The sequence below is a fragment of the Bombina bombina genome, chromosome 2 (assembly GCF_027579735.1).
Source record: "Bombina bombina isolate aBomBom1 chromosome 2, aBomBom1.pri, whole genome shotgun sequence".
Taxonomy (NCBI): domain Eukaryota; kingdom Metazoa; phylum Chordata; class Amphibia; order Anura; family Bombinatoridae; genus Bombina; species Bombina bombina.
In genome coordinates, this window is record NC_069500.1 from 1,423,428,568 (window position 1) to 1,423,447,997 (window position 19,430).

The following is a 19,430-nucleotide window of genomic DNA, read 5'->3' on the forward strand; positions in this document are numbered from 1 at the left end:
TGTAAGTTAGCAAACAGGGGGTTAAATCATGTGTTAACTGGGTTTCTATAGAAGTCATACATGTATTACACAGTGGCCCCTGGACAAATCCATAAGCTAGATCCACATTCACACCTGTTTCTTGTGGCCCCCAGGGCCAATACAATAGGGTCAGCAATCTCGATCATTGACTGCAGTGTAGATGTCACCACAATGAAGAGGATGATGAGGAGGAGGAAAGTTCTTTGCAGAACCTGTAGGTCCAGAAGTTCTGTCTGCAAGGCCAATAGCATCAGGGTCACGCCTTCTGTCACACCCCTGAGGGAGAAGCACACAGTGCGGGAGTTATATCTGTCTGAGGTCTAAGTGCAAAAAATGGTTAAACGTTGTAGATACAGAAATGACGGACTTCAAGTAAAGAGTTACAGCAAGGACAGGAACAGAGAATGCCAAAGACCAAATCACAGAAGGGAAGAAAAAATAATGTAGGATGAGCAAAAAACATAAATTATGCTTGAGGAAGTTTATGTTTAAGGAAGTTTACTATGAGATCACAGTAAAAAATGTTATGACCTCAACACTGCTGATGCTGATTGGCTGCTGTTCATTTCTTTCTTTTTTTTTACATGCAGCTGGGCAGTAACTGGCAGATAACTTTTTACAGAGCACTTACTCTGGTGAGCTGAGGAAATTGTGAGGTAAAAAACATAATTTATGCTTACCTGATAAATTTATTTCTCTTGTGGTGTATCCAGTCCACGGATCATCCATTACTTGTGGGATATTCTCCTTCCCAACAGGAAGCTGCAAGAGGATCACCCACAGCAGAGCTGTCTATATAGCTCCTCCCATCACTGCCACATCCAGTCATTCGACCGAAGACAAGCAAGAGAAAGGAGAAACCATAGGGTGCAGTGGTGACTGTAGTTTAAAAACAGAATTTATGCTTACCTGATAAATTGCTTTCTCCAACGGTGTGTCCGGTCCACAGCGTCATCCTTACTTGTGGGATATTCTCTTCCCCAACAGGAAATGGCAAAGAGTCCCAGCAAAGCTGGTCACATGATCCCTCCTAGGCTCCGCCCACCCCAGTCATTCGACCGACGGACAGGAGGAAATATATATAGGAGAAACCATATGATACCGTGGTGACTGTAGTTAGAGAAAATAATTCATCAGACCTGATTAAAAAACCAGGGCGGGCCGTGGACCGGACACACCGTTGGAGAAAGCAATTTATCAGGTAAGCATAAATTCTGTTTTCTCCAACATTGGTGTGTCCGGTCCACGGCGTCATCCTTACTTGTGGGAACCAATACCAAAGCTTTAGGACACGGATGAAGGGAGGGAGCAAATCAGGTCACCTAAATGGAAGGCACCACGGCTTGCAAAACCTTTCTCCCAAAAATAGCCTCCGAAGAAGCAAAAGTATAAAATTTGTAAAATTTGGCAAAAGTGTGCAGTGAAGACCAAGTCGCTGCCTTACATATCTGGTCAACAGAAGCCTCGTTCTTGAAGGCCTATGTGGAAGCCACAGCCCTAGTGGAGTGAGCTGTGATTCTTTCAGGAGGCTGCCGTCCGGCAGTCTCATAAGCCAATCGGATAATGCTTTTAAGCCAAAAGGAAAGAGAGGTAGAAGTCGCTTTTTGACCTCTCCTTTTACCAGAATAAACAACAAACAAGGAAGATGTTTGTCTGAAATCTTTAGTAGCCTCTAAATAGAATTTTAGAGCACGGACTACGTCCAAATTGTGTAACAAACGTTCCTTCTTTGAAACTGGATTCGGACACAAAGAAGGTACAACTATCTCCTGGTTAATATTTTTGTTGGAAACAACTTTCGGAAGAAAACCAGGCTTAGTACGCAAAACCACCTTATCTGCATGGAACACCAGATAGGGCGGAGAACACTGCAGAGCAGATAACTCTGAAACTCTTCTAGCAGAAGAAATTGCAACCAAAAACAAAACTTTCCAAGATAATAACTTAATATCTAAGAATGTAAGGGTTCAAACGGAACCCCTTGAAGAACTGAAAGAACTAGATTTAGACTCCAGGGAGGAGTCAAAGGTCTGTAAACAGGCTTGATCCTAACCAGAGCCTGAACAAATGCTTGAACATCTGGCACAGCTGCCAGTCTTTTGTGAAGTAAAACAGATAAAGCAGAGATCTGTCCCTTCAGAGAACTTGCAGATAATCCTTTCTCCAAACCTTCTTGTAGAAAGGATAGAATCTTAGGAATTTGTATCTTGTTCCATGGGAATCCTTTAGATTCACACCAACAGATATATTTTTTCCATATTTTATGGTAAATTTTTCTAGTTACAGGCTTTCTAGCCTGAATCAGAGTATCTATTACAGAATCTGAAAACCCACGCTTTGATAAAATCAAGCGTTCAATCTCCAAGCCGTCAGTTGGAGGGAAACCAGATTCGGATGTTCGAATGGACCCTGAACAAGAAGGTCCTGTCTCAAAGGTAGCTTCCATGGTGGAGCCGATGACATATTGACCAGGTCTGCATAACAAGTCCTGCGTGGCCACGCAGGAGCTATCAAGATCACCGAGGCCCTCTCCTGATTGATCCTGGCTACCAGCCTGGGGATGAGAGGAAACGGTGGGAATACATAAGCTAGGTTGAAGGTCCAAGGTGCTACTAGTGCATCTACTAGGGTCGCCTTGGGATCCCTGGATCTGGACCCGTAGCAAGGAACCTTGAAGTTCTGATGAGACGCCATCAGATCGATGTCTGGAATGCCCCATAATTGAGTTATTTGGGCAAAGATTTCCGGATGGAGTTCCCACTCCCCCGGATGGAATGTCTGACGACTCAGAAAATCCGCTTCCCAATTTTCCACTCCTGGGATGTGGATCGCAGACAAGTGGCAGGAGTGATCCTCCGCCCATTGAATTATCTTGGTCACTTCTTTCATCGCCAGGGAAGTCCTTGTTCCCCCCTGATGATTGATATATGCAACGGTCGTCATGTTGTCTGACTGAAACCTTATGAATTTGGCCTTTGCTTTTTGAGGCCAAGCTCTGAGAGCATTGAATATCACTCTCAGTTCCAGAATGTTTATCGGGAGAAGAGACTATTCCGGAGACCATAGACCCTGAGCTTTCAGGGATTCCCAGACCGCGCCCCAGCCCACTAGGCTGGCGTCGGTCGTGACAATGACCCACTCTGGTCTGCGGAAGCTCATTCCCTGTGACAGATTGTCCAGGGTCAGCCACCAACGGAGTGAATCTCTGGTCTTTTGATCTACTTGAATCGTCAGAGACAAGTCTGTATAATCCCCATTCCACTGTCTGAGCATGCACAGTTGTAATGGTCTTAGATGAATTCGTGCAAAAGGAACTATGTCCATTGTTGCAACCATCAATACTATTACTTCCATGCACTGCGCTATGGAAGGACGAGGAACAGAATGAAGTACTTGACAAGAGCTTAGAAGTTTTGATTTTCTGACCTCTGTCAGAAAAATCCTCATTTCTAAGGAATCTATTATTGTTCCCAAGAAGGGAACTCTTGTTGACAGGGACAGAGAACTTTTTTCTTTGTTCACCTTCCATCCGTGAGATCTGAGAAAGGCTAGGACGATGTCCGTATGAGCCTTTGCTTTTGACAGGGACGACGCTTGAATCAGGATGTCGTCCAAGTAAGGTACTACTGCAATGCCCCTTGGTCTTAGAACCGCTAGAAGAGACCCTAGTACCTTTGTGAAAATCCTTGGAGCAGTGGCTAATCCAAATGGAAGTGCCACAAACTGGTAATGCTTGTCCAGAAAAGCGAACCTTAGGAACTGATGATGTTCCTTGTGGATAGGAATATGTAGGTACGCATCCTTTAAATCCACGGTAGTCATAAATTGATTTTCCTGGATAGTAGGTAGGATCGTTCGAATAGTTTCCATTTTGAACGATGGTACCCTGAGAAATTTGTTTAGGATCTTTAGATCCAAAATTGGTCTGAATGTTCCCTCTTTTTTGGGAACTATGAACAGATTGGAATAAAATCCCATTCCTTGTTCTCTTATTGGAACTGGATGTATCACTCCCATCTTTAACAGGTCTTCTACACAATGTAAGAATGCCTGTCTCTTTATTTGGTTTGAAGATAATTGAGACCTGTGGAACCTTCCCCTTGGGGGTAGTTCCTTGAATTCCAGGAGATAACCTTGAGAAACTATTTCTAGCGCCCAAGGATCCTGAACATCTCTTGCCCAAGCCTGAGCAAAGAGAGAAAGTCTGCCCCCCACTAGATCCGGTCCCGGATCGGGGGCTATGCCTTCATGCTGTTTTGGTAGCAGTGGTAGGCTTCTTGGCCTGCTTACCCTTGTTCCAGCCTTGCATTGGTTTCCAGGCTGGTTTGGGTTGTTAAGTATTACCCTCTTGCTTAGAGGATACAGAATTAGAGACTGGTCCGTTTCTGCGAAAGGGACGAAAATTAGGCTTATTATTAGCCTTAAAAGACCTATCCTGTGGGAGGGCGTGGCCCTTTCCCCCAGTGATGTCTGAAATAATCTCTTTCAAATCAGGTCCAAATAATGTTTTACCTTTGAAAGGAATGTTAAGCAATTTTGTCTTGGAAGACACATCCGCTGACCAAGACTTTAGCCAAAGCACTCTGCGCGCCACGACAGCAAACCCTGAATTTTTCGCCGCTAATCTAGCTAATTGCAAAGCGGCATCTAAAACAAAAGAGTTAGCCAATTTAAGTGCTTGAACTCTGTCCATAACCTCCTCATACGAAGATTCTTTACTGAGCGATTTTTCTAGTTCCTCGAACCAGAAACACGCTGCCGTAGTGACAGGAACAATGCATGAAATTGGTTGTAGAAGGTAACCTTGCTGTACAAAAATCTTTTTAAGCAAACCCTCTAATTTCTTATCCATAGGATCTTTGAAAGCACAACTATCTTCGATAGGAATAGTAGTGCGTTTGTTTAGAGTAGAAACCGCCCCCTCGACCTTGGGGACTGTCTGCCATAAGTCCTTTCTGGGGTCGACTATAGGAAATAATTTCTTAAATATAGGGGGGGGAACAAAAGGTATGCCGGGCCTTTCCCACTCTTTATTTACTATGTCCACCACCCGCTTGGGTATAGGAAAAGCGTCGGGGGGCACCGGAACCTCTAGGAACTTGTCCATCTTACATAATTTCTCTGGAATGACCAAATTGTCACAATCATCCAGAGTAGATAACACCTCCTTAAGCAGTGCGCGGAGATGTTCTAATTTAAATTTAAATGTCACAACATCAGGTTCAGCTTGATGAGAAATTTTTCCTGAATCTGAAATTTCTCCATCAGACAAAACCTCCCTCATGGCCCCTTGAGATTGGTGTGAGGGTATGTCAGAACAGTTATCATCAGCGTCCTCTTGCTCTTCAGTGTTTAAAACAGAGCAATCGCGCTTTCTCTGATAAGTAGGCATTTTGGATAAAAGATTTGCTATGGAGTTATCCATTACAGCCGTTAATTGTTGCATGGTAATAAGTATTGGCGCACTAGATGTACTAGGGGCCTCCTGTGTGGGCATAACTGGTGTAGACACAGTAGGGGATGATGTAGTATCATGTTTACTCCCCTCATTTGAGGAATCATCTTGGGCAATATCATTATCTGTTGCAATACTGTCCTTACTTTGTTTGGACACTATGGCACAATTATCACAAATTTAAATGGGGAGACACATTGGCTTTCATACATATAGAACATAGCTTATCTGATGGTACAGACATGTTAAACAGGCTTAAACTTGTCAACAAAGCACAAAAAACGTTTTAAAATAAAACCATTACTGTCACTTTAAATTTCAAACTGAAAACACTTTATTACTGAATATGTGAAAAAGTATGAAGGAATTGTTCAAAATTCACCACAGTGTCTTAAAGCATTAAAAGTATTGCACACCAAATTTCAGAGCTTTAACCCTTAAATTAACGGAACCGGAGCCGTTTTTACATTTAACCCCTATACAGTCCCAGAATGAGGCTCTGTCTATAACTAGAAAGGCCCCCATCTGAAAAAGGTGTCCAACACAGTGCCTGCCGTTTTTCTAAACGTTCCCCAAGATTATAATACCAATAATTAGTTAGAATCTGCATAATATGCCTAGTAAAGCAATTGTTTTAGCCCAGAAAAATGTCTACCAGTTTTTAAGCCCTTTTTGAAGCCCTTTATTCTTTTATGTTTAACTAAGAAAATGGCTTACTGGTCCCCATGAGGGGAAATGACAGCCTTCCAGCATTACATGGTCTTGTTAGAAATATGGCTAGTCATACCTTAAGCAGAAAAGACTGCTGTTTCCCCCAACTGAAGTTACTTCATCTCAACAGTCCTGTGTGGAAACAGCAATTGATTTCAGTTACTGTCTGCTAAAATCATCTTCCTCTTACAAACAGAAATCTTCATCCTTTTCTGTTTCAGAGTAAATAGTACATACCAGCACTATTTTAAAATAACAAACACTTGATAGAAGAATAAAACTACATTTAAAGACCAAAAAACTCTTAACCATCTCCGTGGAGATGTTGCCTGTGCAACGGCAAAGAGAATGACTGGGGTGGGCGGAGCCTAGGAGGGATCATGTGACCAGCTTTGCTGGGACTCTTTGCCATTTCCTGTTGGGGAAGAGAATATCCCACAAGTAAGGATGACGCCGTGGACCGGACACACCAATGTTGGAGAAAATAAAAAATACCTGCCTTAAAATGACAGGGCGGGCCGTGGACTAGATACACCACAAGAAAAATAAATTTATCAGGTAAGCATAAATTATGTTTTCTCTTGTAAGGTGTATCCAGTCCACGGATCATCCATTACTTGTGGGATACCAATACCAAAGCTAAAGTACACGGATGAAGGGAGGGACAAGGCAGGAACTTACACGGAAGGAACCACTGCCTGTAAAACCTTTCTCCCAAAAATAGCCTCCGAAGAAGCAAAAGTATCAAATTTATAAAACTTTGAAAAAGTATGAAGCGAAGACCAAGTCGCCGCCTTGCAAATCTGTTCAACAGAAGCCTCATTTTTAAAAGCCCATGTGGAAGCCACAGCTCTAGTAGAATGAGCTGTAATCCTTTCAGGAGGCTGCTGACCAGCAGTCTCATAAGCTAAGCGTATTATACTTCTTAGCCAAAACGAAAGAGAAGTTGCCGAAGCCTTTTGGCCTCTCCTCTGTCCAGAGTAGACAACAAACAAAGCAGATGTTTGACGAAAATCTTTAGTAGCTTGTAAATAAAAAATTTAAAGCACGAACCACGTCTAGATTGTGTAATAGACGTTCCTTCTTTGAAGAAGGATTAGGACACAATGACGGAACAACAATCTCCTGATTGATATTCTTATTAGATACTACCTTAGGTAAAAACCCAGGTTTGGTAAGCAAAACTACCTTATCTGCATGGAAAATCAGATAAGGGGAATCACACTGTAAGGCAGATAACTCGGAAACTCTACGAGCCGAGGAAATAGCTACCAAAAACAGAACTTTCCAAGATAAAAGCTTGATATCTATGGAATGAAGAGGTTCAAACGGAACCCCTTGGAGAACTTTAAGAACCAAATTTAAACTCCATGGCGGAGCAACTGGTTTAAACACAGGCTTGATTCTAACTAAAGCCTGACAAAACGCCTGAACGCCTGGAACATCCGCCAGACGTTTGTGTAAAAGAATAGACAGAGCAGAAATCTGTCCCTTTAAGGAACTAGCTGACAATCCCTTTTCCAATCGTTCTTGGAGAAAAGATAATATCCTGGGAATCCTGACTTTACATGAGTAACCCTTGGATTCACACCAATAAAGATATTTACGCCATATCTTATGATAGATTTTCCTGGTGACAGGCTTTCGTGCCTGAATTAAGGTATCAATGACTGACTCAGAGAAGCCACGCTTTGATAAAATCAAGCATTCAATCTCCAGGCAGTCAATCTAGATTTGGATGGTTGAAAGGACCCTGAAGTAGAAGGTCCTGTCTCAGAGGCAGAGTCCATGGTGGAAGGGATGACATTTCCACCAGATCTGTATACCAAGTCCTTCGCGGCCATGCAGGTGCTATCAAAATAACCGATGCTCTCTCCTGCTTGATTTTGGCAATCAGACGAGGGAGCAGAGGAAACGGTGGAAACACATAAGCCAGGTTGAAGGACCAAGGCGCTGCTAGAGCATCTATCAGCGTTGCCTTGGGATCCCTGGACCTGGATCCGTAAAAAGGAAGTTTGGCGTTCTGGCGAGACGCCATGAGATCCAGTTCTGGTTCGCCCCAACGTTGAACCAATTGTGCAAACACCTCTGGATGGAGTTCCCACTCCCCCGGATGAAAAGTCTGACGACTTAGAAAATCCGCCTCCCAGTTCTCTACACCTGGGATATGGATAGCTGATAGGTGGCAAGAGTGAATCTCTGCCCAACGAATTATCTTTGAAACGTCCAACATCGCTAGGGAACTCCTTGTTCCCCCTTGATGGTTGATGTAAGCCACAGTCGTGATGTTGTCCGACTGAAATCTGATGAACCTCATTGTCGCTAGCTGAGGCCAAGCTTGAAGAGCATTGAATATCGCTCTTAGTTCCCTGAGCCTTCAGGGAGTTCCAGACTGCCCCCCAGCCTAGAAGGCTGGCATCTGTCGTTACTATTGTCCAATCTGGCCTGCGAAAGGTCATACCTTTGGACAGATGGACCCGAGATAGCCACCAGAGAAGAAAATCCCTGGTCTCTTGATCCAGATTTAGTAGAGGAGACAAATCTGTGTAATCCCCATTCCACTGACTGAGCATGCAGAGTTGCAGCGGTCTGAGATGTAGGCGGGCAAATGGCACTATGTCCATTGCCGCTACCATTAAGCCGATTACTTCCATACACTGAGCCACCGAAGGGCGAGTAGTAGAATAAAGGACACGGCATGAATTTAGAAGTTTTGATAACCTGGTCTCTGTCAGGTAAATCCTCATTTCTACAGAATCTATCAGAGTTCCCAGAAAGGAAACTCTTGTGAGAGGGGATAGAGAACTCTTCTCTTCGTTCACTTTCCACCCGTGCGACCTCAGAAATGCTAGAACTATGTCCGTATGAGACTTGGCAATTTGGAAATTTGACGCCTGTATCAGAATGTCGTCTAAATAAGGGGCCACTGCTATGCCCTGCGGCCTTAGGACCGCCAGAAGTGACCCGAGAACCTTTGTAAAGATTCTTGGAGCTGTAGCTAACCCAAAGGGAAGAGCTACAAACTGGTAATGCCTGTCTAGGAAGGCGAACCTGAGAAACCGATGATGTTCTTTGTGTATCGGAATGTGAAGATAAGCATCCTTTAAATCCACTGTAGTCATGTATTGACCCTCCTGGATCATAGGTAGGATGGTACGAATGGTCTCCATCTTGAATGATGGGACCCTGAGAAATTTGTTTAGGATCTTGAGATCTAAGATTGGTCTGAAGGTTCTCTCTTTTTTGGGAACCACAAACAGATTTGAATAGAAACCTTGTCCCTGTTCCTCCTTTGGAATTGGGTGGATCACTCCCATAACTAGGAGGTCTTGAACACAATGTAAGAATGCCTCTCTTTTTATCTGGTTTACAGATAACTGTGAAAGGTGAAATCTCCCTTTTGGAGGGGAAGCTTTGAAGTCCAGAAGATATCCCTGGGATACAATTTCCAACGCCCAGGGATCCTGGACATCTCTTGCCCAAGCCTGGGCGAAGAGAGAAAGTCTGCCCCTACTAGATCCGTTACCGGATCGGGGGCCAATACTTCATGCTGTCTTAGAGGCAGCAGCAGGCTTTTTTTGCTTACCTTTGTTCAAAGCCTGGTTAGGTCTCCAGACCGACTTGGACTGGGCAAAAGTTCCCTCTTGTTTTGTATTAGAGGAAGTTGATGCCGCGCTCGTCTTAAAGTTTCGAAAGGCACGAAAATTAGTCTGTTTGGCCCTTGATTTATTAGACCTGTCCTGAGGGAGGGCATGACCTTTTCCTCCCGTAATATCAGAAATGATCTCCTTCAAACCAGGCCCGAATAGGGTCTGCCCTTGAAGGGAATATTAAGAAGCTTAGACTTTGAAGTAACGTCAGCTGACCATGATTTAAGCCATAGCGCCCTACGCGCCTGAATAGCAAAACCAGAATTCTTAGCCGTTAGTTTAGTCAAATGAACAATGGCATCAGAAACAAATGAATTGGCTAGCTTAAGTGCTCTAAGCTTGTCAAGTATATCGTCCAATGGGGTCTCTACCTGTAAAGCCTCTTCCAGAGACTCAAACCAGAAGGCCGCCGCAGCAGTGACTGGGGCAATGCATGCAAGAGGCTGTAGAATAAAACCTTGTTGAATAAACATTTTCTTAAGGTAACCCTCTAACTTTTTATCCATTGGATCTAAGAAAGCACAACTGTCCTCGACGGGGATAGTAGTACGCTTAGCTAGGGTAGAAACTGCTCCCTCCACCTTAGGGACCGTTTGCCATAAGTCCCGTGTGGCGGCATCTATTGGAAACAATTTCTTAAAAATAGGAGGGGGAGAGAACGGTACACCTGGTCTATCCCATTCCTTAGTAATAATTTCTGAAAACCTTTTAGGTATTGGAAAAACATCAGAGAAAACAGGCACTGCATAGTATTTATCCAATCTGCACAATTTTTCTGGCACTGCAATGGTGTCGCAGTCATTCAGAGTAGCTAAAACCTCCCTGAGTAGCACGCGGAGGTGTTGAAGCTTAAATTTAAATGTTGCCATATCAGAATCAGGTTGAATCATCTTTCCTGAGTCAGACACATCACCCACAGAAAGAAGCTCTCCTTCCTCAGCTTCTGCATATTGTGAGGGGGTATCAGACATAGCTAGTAAAGCGTTAGAGTGCTCTGTATTTCTTCTAACCCCAGAGCTGTCTCGCTTTCCTCGTAACCCAGGTAGTCTGGATAATACCGCTGACAGTGTATTATCCATGACTGCAGCCATGTCTTGTGAAGTAAACGCCATGGGCTCGCTAGATGTACTTGGCGCCTCTTGAGCGGGAGTCAAAGGCTCTGACACGTGGGGTGAGTTAGTCGGCATAACTTCCCCCTTGTCAGATTCCTCTGGTGATAAAGCTTATAAAGACAGAATATGATCTTGATAACTTAAAGTGAAATCAGTACATTTGGTACACATTCTAAGAGGGGGTTCCACCATGGCTTCTAAACATAATGAACAAGGGGTTTCCTCTATGTCAGACATGTTTAAACAGACTAGCAATGAGACCAGCAAGCTTGGAAAACACTTTACAGAAAGTTAACAAGCAAAAAATAAAAACGGTACTGTGCCTTTAAGAAAAATAAAAAAGGACAGAATTTGAAAAACAGTGAAAAAAAGCAGTAAATCAAACGAAATTTTTACAGTGTGTATAATAGGCTAACAGAGCATTGCACCCACTTGCAAATGGATGATTAACCCCTTAGTTTCAAAAACGGATCAAAAAAACGAAATAGACGTGTTTTAACAGTCACAACAAACTGCCACAGATCTGCTGTGGCCCTACCTTGCCATACAAACGACTTTGGAAAGCACAAAAACCCTTCAGAGAGGTCCTAAGCATTCAGGGAACTCTTTCAAGGAAACTGGATGTCTCAGTCTGCAAAAGCTAATGCGCATTTAGGCGCGAAATTAGGCCCCTCCCACTCCTGTCTACACAGCGAGAGGCCTAAAAAAACTATTCCTAGGCAAATTTTAGCCAGCCATGTGGAAAAACTGGGCCCTAATAAAGTTTTATCACCAGAAAGCATATAGAAAACGTTTAAGCACTCCCAGCAAACGTCTTATATTTCAGTAATTTGAAAAAATAATAAGAGTGTTACCTCTAATAGTAAGCATGATACTAGTCGTTATTAAATCACTGTAATCAGGCTTACCTTAAATAAATCCGGTATCAACAGCATTTTCTAGCATATACATTTCTCTAGAAAAATTTAGACTGCACATACCTCATAGCAGGATACCCTGCACGCCATTCCCCAAGCTGAAGTTACCTCTCTCTTCAGTTATGTGTGAGAACAGCAATGGATCTTAGTTACAACCTGCTAAGATCATTAGGGACCACAGGCAGACTCTTCTTCTATTTTCTGCCTGAGACCAAAATAGTACAACTCCGGTACCATTTAAAAATAACAAACTTTTGATTTGAAGAAAAACAACTAAATTACACCACATCTCTCTAACTGCTTCCATGCTTGTCGAGAGCTGCAAGAGAATGACAGGAGGTGGCAGTGAGGGGAGGAGCTATATAGACTGCTCTGATGTGGGTGATCCTCTTGTAGCTTCCTGTTGGGAAGGAGAATATCCCACAAGTAATGGATGATCCGTGGACTGGATACACCTTACAAGAGAAACATAAATTATGCTTACCTGATACTTTTCTTCAGATGGAAAGAGTCCACAGCTGCATTCATTACTTTTGGGAAAATAAGAAGCTGGCCACCAGGAGGAGGCAAAGACACCCCAGCCAAAGGCTTAAATACTCCTCCCACTCCCCTCATCCCCCAGTCATTCTGCTGAGTAACAAGGAACAGTAGAAGAAATATCAGGGTGAAAGGTGCCCTAAGTATACAAGGACGCACCACATAAAATTACGGGTGGGCTGTGGACTCTTTCCATCAGAAGAAAGGAAATTATCAGGTAAGCATAATTTATGTTTTTCTTCTTAAATGGAAAGAGTCCACAGCTGCATTCATTACTTTTGGGAAAACAATACCCAAGCTATAGAGGACACTGAATGCCAAGACGGGAGGGTACATAGGCAGCCCATACTGGGGGCACCAGGTCTGAACCTCTACCCAATCAAAAACCCTGCTTCGTCTGAAGCCGAGAAAATTTTAAGAGGAAAAGCCCCAATGACACTGACTCGCAGTTAGACCAGAAGCCAAACTAGAGACCGCAAATGGACTCGCCTGAGCCAACAGTCCTCCAGGAGACACCATCGCCAAACAAACGGTCCCCCACCGCAGACTCCCCACAAATGAAGGGGACACCAGCTGAAACCGAAAGGTCCCCTAATCCAAAAAAAGAACATCTCCAAGAGTTATCCCAGCTCACAGAGACCACAAGGGACCCAAACAGGGAAAGGAGGCCACGCCTATACCAAGCAAAACCCGGGATAAAACCAGGCACAGAGACAGAACAGACAGCTCTCCAATATCCTGCAAGCATGGAATGCCACTGAAGAGGCAAAGTCCTCCCAGTGTCTGACCATAGAATACCAAGGCATTCGACCAAGAAAAAGTGTGTAATACACCCAGGTGAGAAACCCCAAGTTTGAGAACAGAGAGTCCATAACAGGAAGACACAGAGGGTACTTGCGAGGAAGAAGTAGCAGTCAAGCAAGAAACAAACCGCAAAAGCAACCCCCTGACAGAGGGCACGCTCCAGGCAACCTAAGTCGCCGGACTTACACACAGGTCCCTAAAAAACATAATTTATGCTTACCTGATAAATTTATTTCTCTTGTGATGTATCAAGTCCACGGATTCATCCATACTTGTGGGATATTCTCCTTCCCTACAGGAAGTGGCAGAGAGAGCACCCACAGCAGGGCTGTCTATATAGCTCCCCCCTTAGCTCCACCCCCCAGTCATTCGACCGAAGGCTAGGAAGAAAAAAGGAGAAACCATAGGGTGCAGTGGTGACTGAAAGTTTAAAAATAAAAATATATATGCCTGTCTTAAATAAACAGGGCGGGCCGTGGACTCGATACATCACAAGAGAAATAAATTTATCAGGTAAGCATAAATTATGTTTTCTCTTGTAAGATGTATCGAGTCCACGGATTCATCCTTACTTGTGGGATACCAATACCAAAGCTTTAGGACACGGATGAAGGGAGGGACAAGACAGGGACCTTAAACGGAAGGCACCACTGCTTGTAGAACCTTTCTCCCAAAAATAGCCTCCGAAGAAGCAAAAGTATCAAATTTGGAAAATTTGGAAAAAGTATGAAGCGAAGACCAAGTCGCCGCCTTACAAATCTGTTCAACAGAAGCCTCATTTTTAAAAGCCCATGTGGAAGCCACAGCTCTAGTAGAATGAGCAGTAATTCTTTCAGGAGGCTGCTGTCCAGCAGACTCATAGGCCAAACGGATGATGCTTTTCAGCCAAAAGGAAAGAGAGGTAGCCATAGCCTTTTGGCCTCTCCGCTTACCAGAATAAGCAACAAACAATGAAGATGTTTGACGGAAATCTTTGGTTGCTTGTAAGTAGAACTTTAAAGCACGAACCACATCAAGATTGTGCAACAGACGTTCCTTCTTTGATGATGGATTAGGACACAGAGAAGGAACAACAATCTCTTGATTGATATTCTTATTAGAAACAACCTTAGGAAGAAAACCAGGTTTGGTAGCAAAACCACCTTATCTGCATGGAAAATAAGATAAGGGGAATCACACTGTAAAGCATATAAGCTCAGAAACTCTTCGAGCCGAAGAGATAGCAACTAAGAACAAAACTTTCCAAGATAGAAGCTTAATATCTATGGAAGGCATAGGTTCAAACGGAACCCCTTGAAGAACTCTAGGGACTAAGTTTAGGCTCCAAGGCGGAGCAACAGGCTTAAATACAGGCTTAATTCTGACCAAAGCCTGACTAAAAGTTTGAACGTCTGGAACATCTACCAGACGTTTGTGTAGTAGAATAGACAAAGCAGATATTTGTCCTTTTAGAGAACTAGCTGATAATCCCTTCTCCAAACCTTCTTGGAGAAAAGACAATATTCTAGGAATCCTAATCTTACTCCACGAGTAACCTTTGGATTCACACCAATAAAGATATTTGTGCCAAATCTTATGATAGATCTTCCTGGTGAAAGGTTTTCTAGCCTGAATCAGGGTATCAATGACCGACTCAGAGAACCCACGCTTTGATAGAATTAGGCGTTCAATCTCCAAGCAGTCAGACGCAGAGAAACTAGATTTAGATGTGAGAACGGACCTTGGATTAGAAGGTCCCGCCTCATTGGCAGGGTCCATGGTGGAACCGAGGACATGCCTACTAGTTCTGCATACCAAGTCCCGCATGGCCACGCAGGTGCTATCAGAATCACCGAAGCTCTCTCCTGCTTGATTCTGGCAACCAGACGTGGGAGGAGAGAAAGCGGTGGAAATACGTAGGCCAGATTGAAGGACCAAGGTACTGCTAGAGCATCTATCAGTACCGCCTTGGGATCCCGGGACCTGGACCCGTAACGAGGAAGTTTGGCATTCTGACATGACGCCATCAGATCCAATTCTGGTGTGCCCCATAGTGCCCCATAGCTGAATCAGCTGAGCAAATACCTCCGGATGGAGTCCCCCCCCCCCACCGGATGAAAAGTCTGACGACTTAGAAAATCCGCCTCCCAGTTCTCTACTCCTGGAATGTGGATTGCTGAGAGATGGCAAGAGTGATCCTCTGCCCATCGGATTATTTTGGTTACCTCCATCATCGCTAGAGAACTCCTTGTTCCTCCTTGATGATTGATATAAGCTACAGTCGTGATGTTGTCCGACTGAAACCTGATGAATTTGGCTGCAGCAAGCTGAGGCCACGCCTGAAGCGCCTTGAATATTGCTCTCAGTTCTAGGATGTTTATCGGAAGAAGAGATTCCTCCCGAGGCCATAAGCCCTGTGCTTTCAGGGAGTTCCAGACTGCACCCCAGCCTAGCAGGCTGGCATCTGTCGTTACAATGAGCCACTCTGGCCTGTGGAAGTACATTCCCTGAGACAGGTGGTCCTGAGACAACCACCAGAGAAGGGAATATCTGGTCTCCTGGTCCAGATGCAGTTGAGGAGATAAATCTGCATAATCCCCATTCCACTGTTTGAGAATGCATAGTTGCAGTGGTCTGAGGTGTAGGCGGGCAAAAGGAACTATGTCCATTGCCGCTACCATGTGTCCGATTACCTCCATACACTGAGCCACAGATGGCCAAGGAATGGAATGAAAAGTTCGGCAGGTGGTTAAGAGTTTTGATTTTCTGACCTCCGTCAGAAATATTTTCATTTCTACCGAATCTATCAGAGTCCCTAGAAAGGAAACTCTTGTAAGAGGGAAGAGAGAACTCTTTTTTTTATGTTCACCTTCCACCCGTGAGATCTCAGAAAAGCCAACACAACGTCCGTGTGACTTTAGTGGTGTAAATGGAGATATTCTCCTGGTGAGTTCTATTTAGTGTATAAGAAATACGGTGGACTTAGTTCACAAAATGCAAATAAAAATTAAAATAAAATAAAACAATTTATTATTATTATTCTAAGGTAAATGTCTGAACACAGTCAAATCTCAATATTGACATCTTTATGTAAAAAATAAAACATTAAAAATGCTAAACACCGGTGTTGCGGCTACTATTAAGCCAACAAAAATCAATAATAATATTATTCTTGATGATATAAAATTGATGGAATCTATACTCTATACCACAATGGCACAAACAATTAGGCATATGAATAAATCATCTGATGTATAGTTGCACTCTTCTAAGCAAAAATGTGTACAGTCTTAAGATAGACTTAGAGTTGAAATTACACAAAAATGTCCGTTTTCTTGTGTGTCTATGCTAAGGCAAACAAGGGTTAATATCTTCCCAAAGGTTAAAGGGCCACTAAACCCAAAATCTTTCTTTCATGATTCAGATAGAGAATAGAAATTTAAACAACATTACAATTTACTTCCATTATTTATTTTGCTTCATTTTTTAAATATCCTTAGTTGAAGAAAAAGCAATGCACTTGGTGAGCCAATCACACGAGACTTCTATGGGCAGCAACCAATCAGCAGCTAGTGAGCATATCTAGATATGCTTTTCATCAAAGAATATCAAGAGAATAAAACAAATTAGATAATATAAGTAAATTAGAAAGATGTTTAAAATTGCATTCTCTTTCTAAATCATAAAAGAAAAAATGTGGGTGGAATGTCCCTTTAAGTCTCTTCTCCTCAGAAAAAACACATGTGGCAAACTGCTCTTTCGATTGTAACACTATTTTCGGCAACTATTTGCCTTGCTGTTCACACTTTTGTGCAATATTGTATCGTTTTCTTAGCGTCTTTTGTTACATACGGTTTCCAGCTGATTATATGGGCTCCTTCTGTTGAACAGACAGTTTAAACCTTTGGGAAAGTTTTAAAGGTGAGCTAAGTTCCGCCCAACCAGGTAGATAATCACCCTCTCCAATATAAATTAACAACGTCCGTGTGAGACTTGGTTAGCTGAAAAGTCGACGCCTGGATTAAGATGTCGTCTAGATAAGGCGCCACTGCTATGCCCTGAGGTCGTAGAAGGGCCAGAAGGGACCCTAGCACCTTTGTGAAAATTCTTGGAGCCGTGGCTAACCCGAAGGGAAGAGCCATAAACTGGTAATGCCTGTCTAGAAAGGCAAATCTGAGAAATTGATGATGATTTCTGTGAATAGGGATGTGTAGATACGCATCCTTTAAATCCACGGTAGTCATATATTGACCTTCCTGGATCCGAGGCAGAATAGTCCGAATGGTTTCCATCTTGAATGATGGAACTTTGAGGAACTTGTTTAGAATTTTGAGATACAAGATTGGTCTGAAAGTTCCCTCTTTTTTGGGAACCACAAACAGGATTGAGTAGAACCCTAGTCCCTGTTCCTCTTTTGGGACTGGGCGGATCACCCCTATGGTAAGAAGATCTTCTACACAGCGTAAGAACGCCTCTCCCTTTGTCTGGTTTACAGACAATCAAGAAATATGAAATCTCCCCCTTGGAAGGGAGTCTTTGAATTCCAGAAGATATCCCTGGGACACAATTTCTAAAGCCCAGGGATCGTGAACATCTCTTGCCCAAGCCTGAGTGAAGAGAGAGAGTCTGCCCCCTACTAGATCCGGTCCCGGATCGGGGGCTACCCCTTCATGCTGTCTTAGAGGCAGCTGCAGGCTTTTTGGCCTGTTTACCCTTGTTCCAAGCCTGGTTAGGTCTCCAGACTGACCTAGATTGGGCAAAATTCCCCTCTTGCTTTGTAGCAGAGGAAGCTGAAACGGAACCACTCTTGAAGTTCCGAAAGGAACGAAAATTATTTTGTTTGATCTTCATCTTATTTGATCTATCCTGAGGAAGGGCATGACCTTTCCCTCCAGTAATGTCTGAAATAATGTCTTTCAGTTCAGGCCCGAATAGGGTCTTTCCTTTGAAAGGGATGTTCAAAAGTTTAGATTTAGATGACACATCAGCAGACCAGGACTTAAGCCATAACGCCCTGCGTGCTAAAATGGCAAAACCTGAATTATTTGCCGCTAATTTAGCCAGTTGAAAAGCGGCATCTGTAATAAAAGAATTAGCCAACTTAAGGGCCTTGATTCTGTCCATAATCTCCTCTAATGGAGTCTCCATCTGAAGAGCCTCTTCTAGAGCCTTAAACCAGAAAGCAGCTGCAGTAGTTACAGGAACAATGCACGCAATAGGTTGGAGAGAAAAACCCTGATGAACAAAAATTTTCTTCAGGAGACCCTCTAATTTTTTATCCATAGGATCTTTGAAAGCACAACTGTCTTCAATAGGTATAGTTGTACGCTTAGACAGAGTAGAAATAGCTCCCTCCACCTTAGGAACGGTCTGCCACGAGTCCCGCATGGTGTCAGATATGGGAAACATTTTCTTAAAAACAGGAGGGGGAGTGAACGGAATACCTGGTCTATCCCACTCCTTAGTAATAATATTCACAATCCTCTTAGGGACTGGAAAAACATCAGTGTAAACAGGAACCTCTAAATATTTATCCATTTTACACAATTTCTCTGGAACCACTATAGGGTCACAATCATCTAGAGTCGCTAATACCTCCCTGAGCAATAAGCGGAGGTGTTCAAGCTTAAATTTAAAGGCCGTCATATCAGAATCTGTCTGAGGAAGCGTCTTTCCTGAATCAGAAATTTCTCCCTAAGATAACAAATCCCTCACCCCTACTTCAGAGCATTGTGAGGGCATATGAGATACGGCTACTAAAGCGTCAGACAGGTCAGCATTTTTTCTAAACCCAGAGCTGTCCCGCTTTCCTTGTAAACCAGGCAGTTTAGATAAAACCTCTGTGAGGGTTGTATTCATAACTGTGGCCATGTCTTGTAAAGTAAAAGAGTTTGACGCACTAGAGGTACTTGGCGTCACTTGTGCGGCGTTACTGGCTGTGACACTTGGGGAGAGCTAGATGCTAAACCCTCATTTACTTCTGACTGAAAATCATCTATTGCTCTATTTTTAAGTGCTAATATATGTTCTTTATAGTTTATGGACATATCAGTACAATTGGGACACATTCTAAGAGGGGGTACCACAATGGCTTCCAAACATATTAAACAAGGATTTCCCTTGGTGTCAGACATGTTAAACAGGCTAGCAATGTAACAAGCAAGCTTGGAAAACACTGTAATCAAAGTAAAAAACACTTAGAAATAAAACGGTACTGTGCCTTTAAGAGAAAAAAAGCTGCACC

At 43.2% G+C, this 19,430-nt stretch overlaps 1 protein-coding gene across 1 annotated transcript in view; it reads right to left on the reverse strand.

The window, feature by feature from the left end:
* The window catches only part of LOC128650437 (RING finger protein 145), a 308,620-nt gene that overhangs the window by 108,184 nt on the left and 181,006 nt on the right, over window positions 1–19,430 (reverse strand). The window contains exon 8 of the mRNA XM_053704381.1: window positions 115–297. Within this exon, the coding sequence (XP_053560356.1) occupies window positions 115–297 (183 nt within the window). The remainder of the gene's footprint in view (window positions 1–114; window positions 298–19,430) is intronic.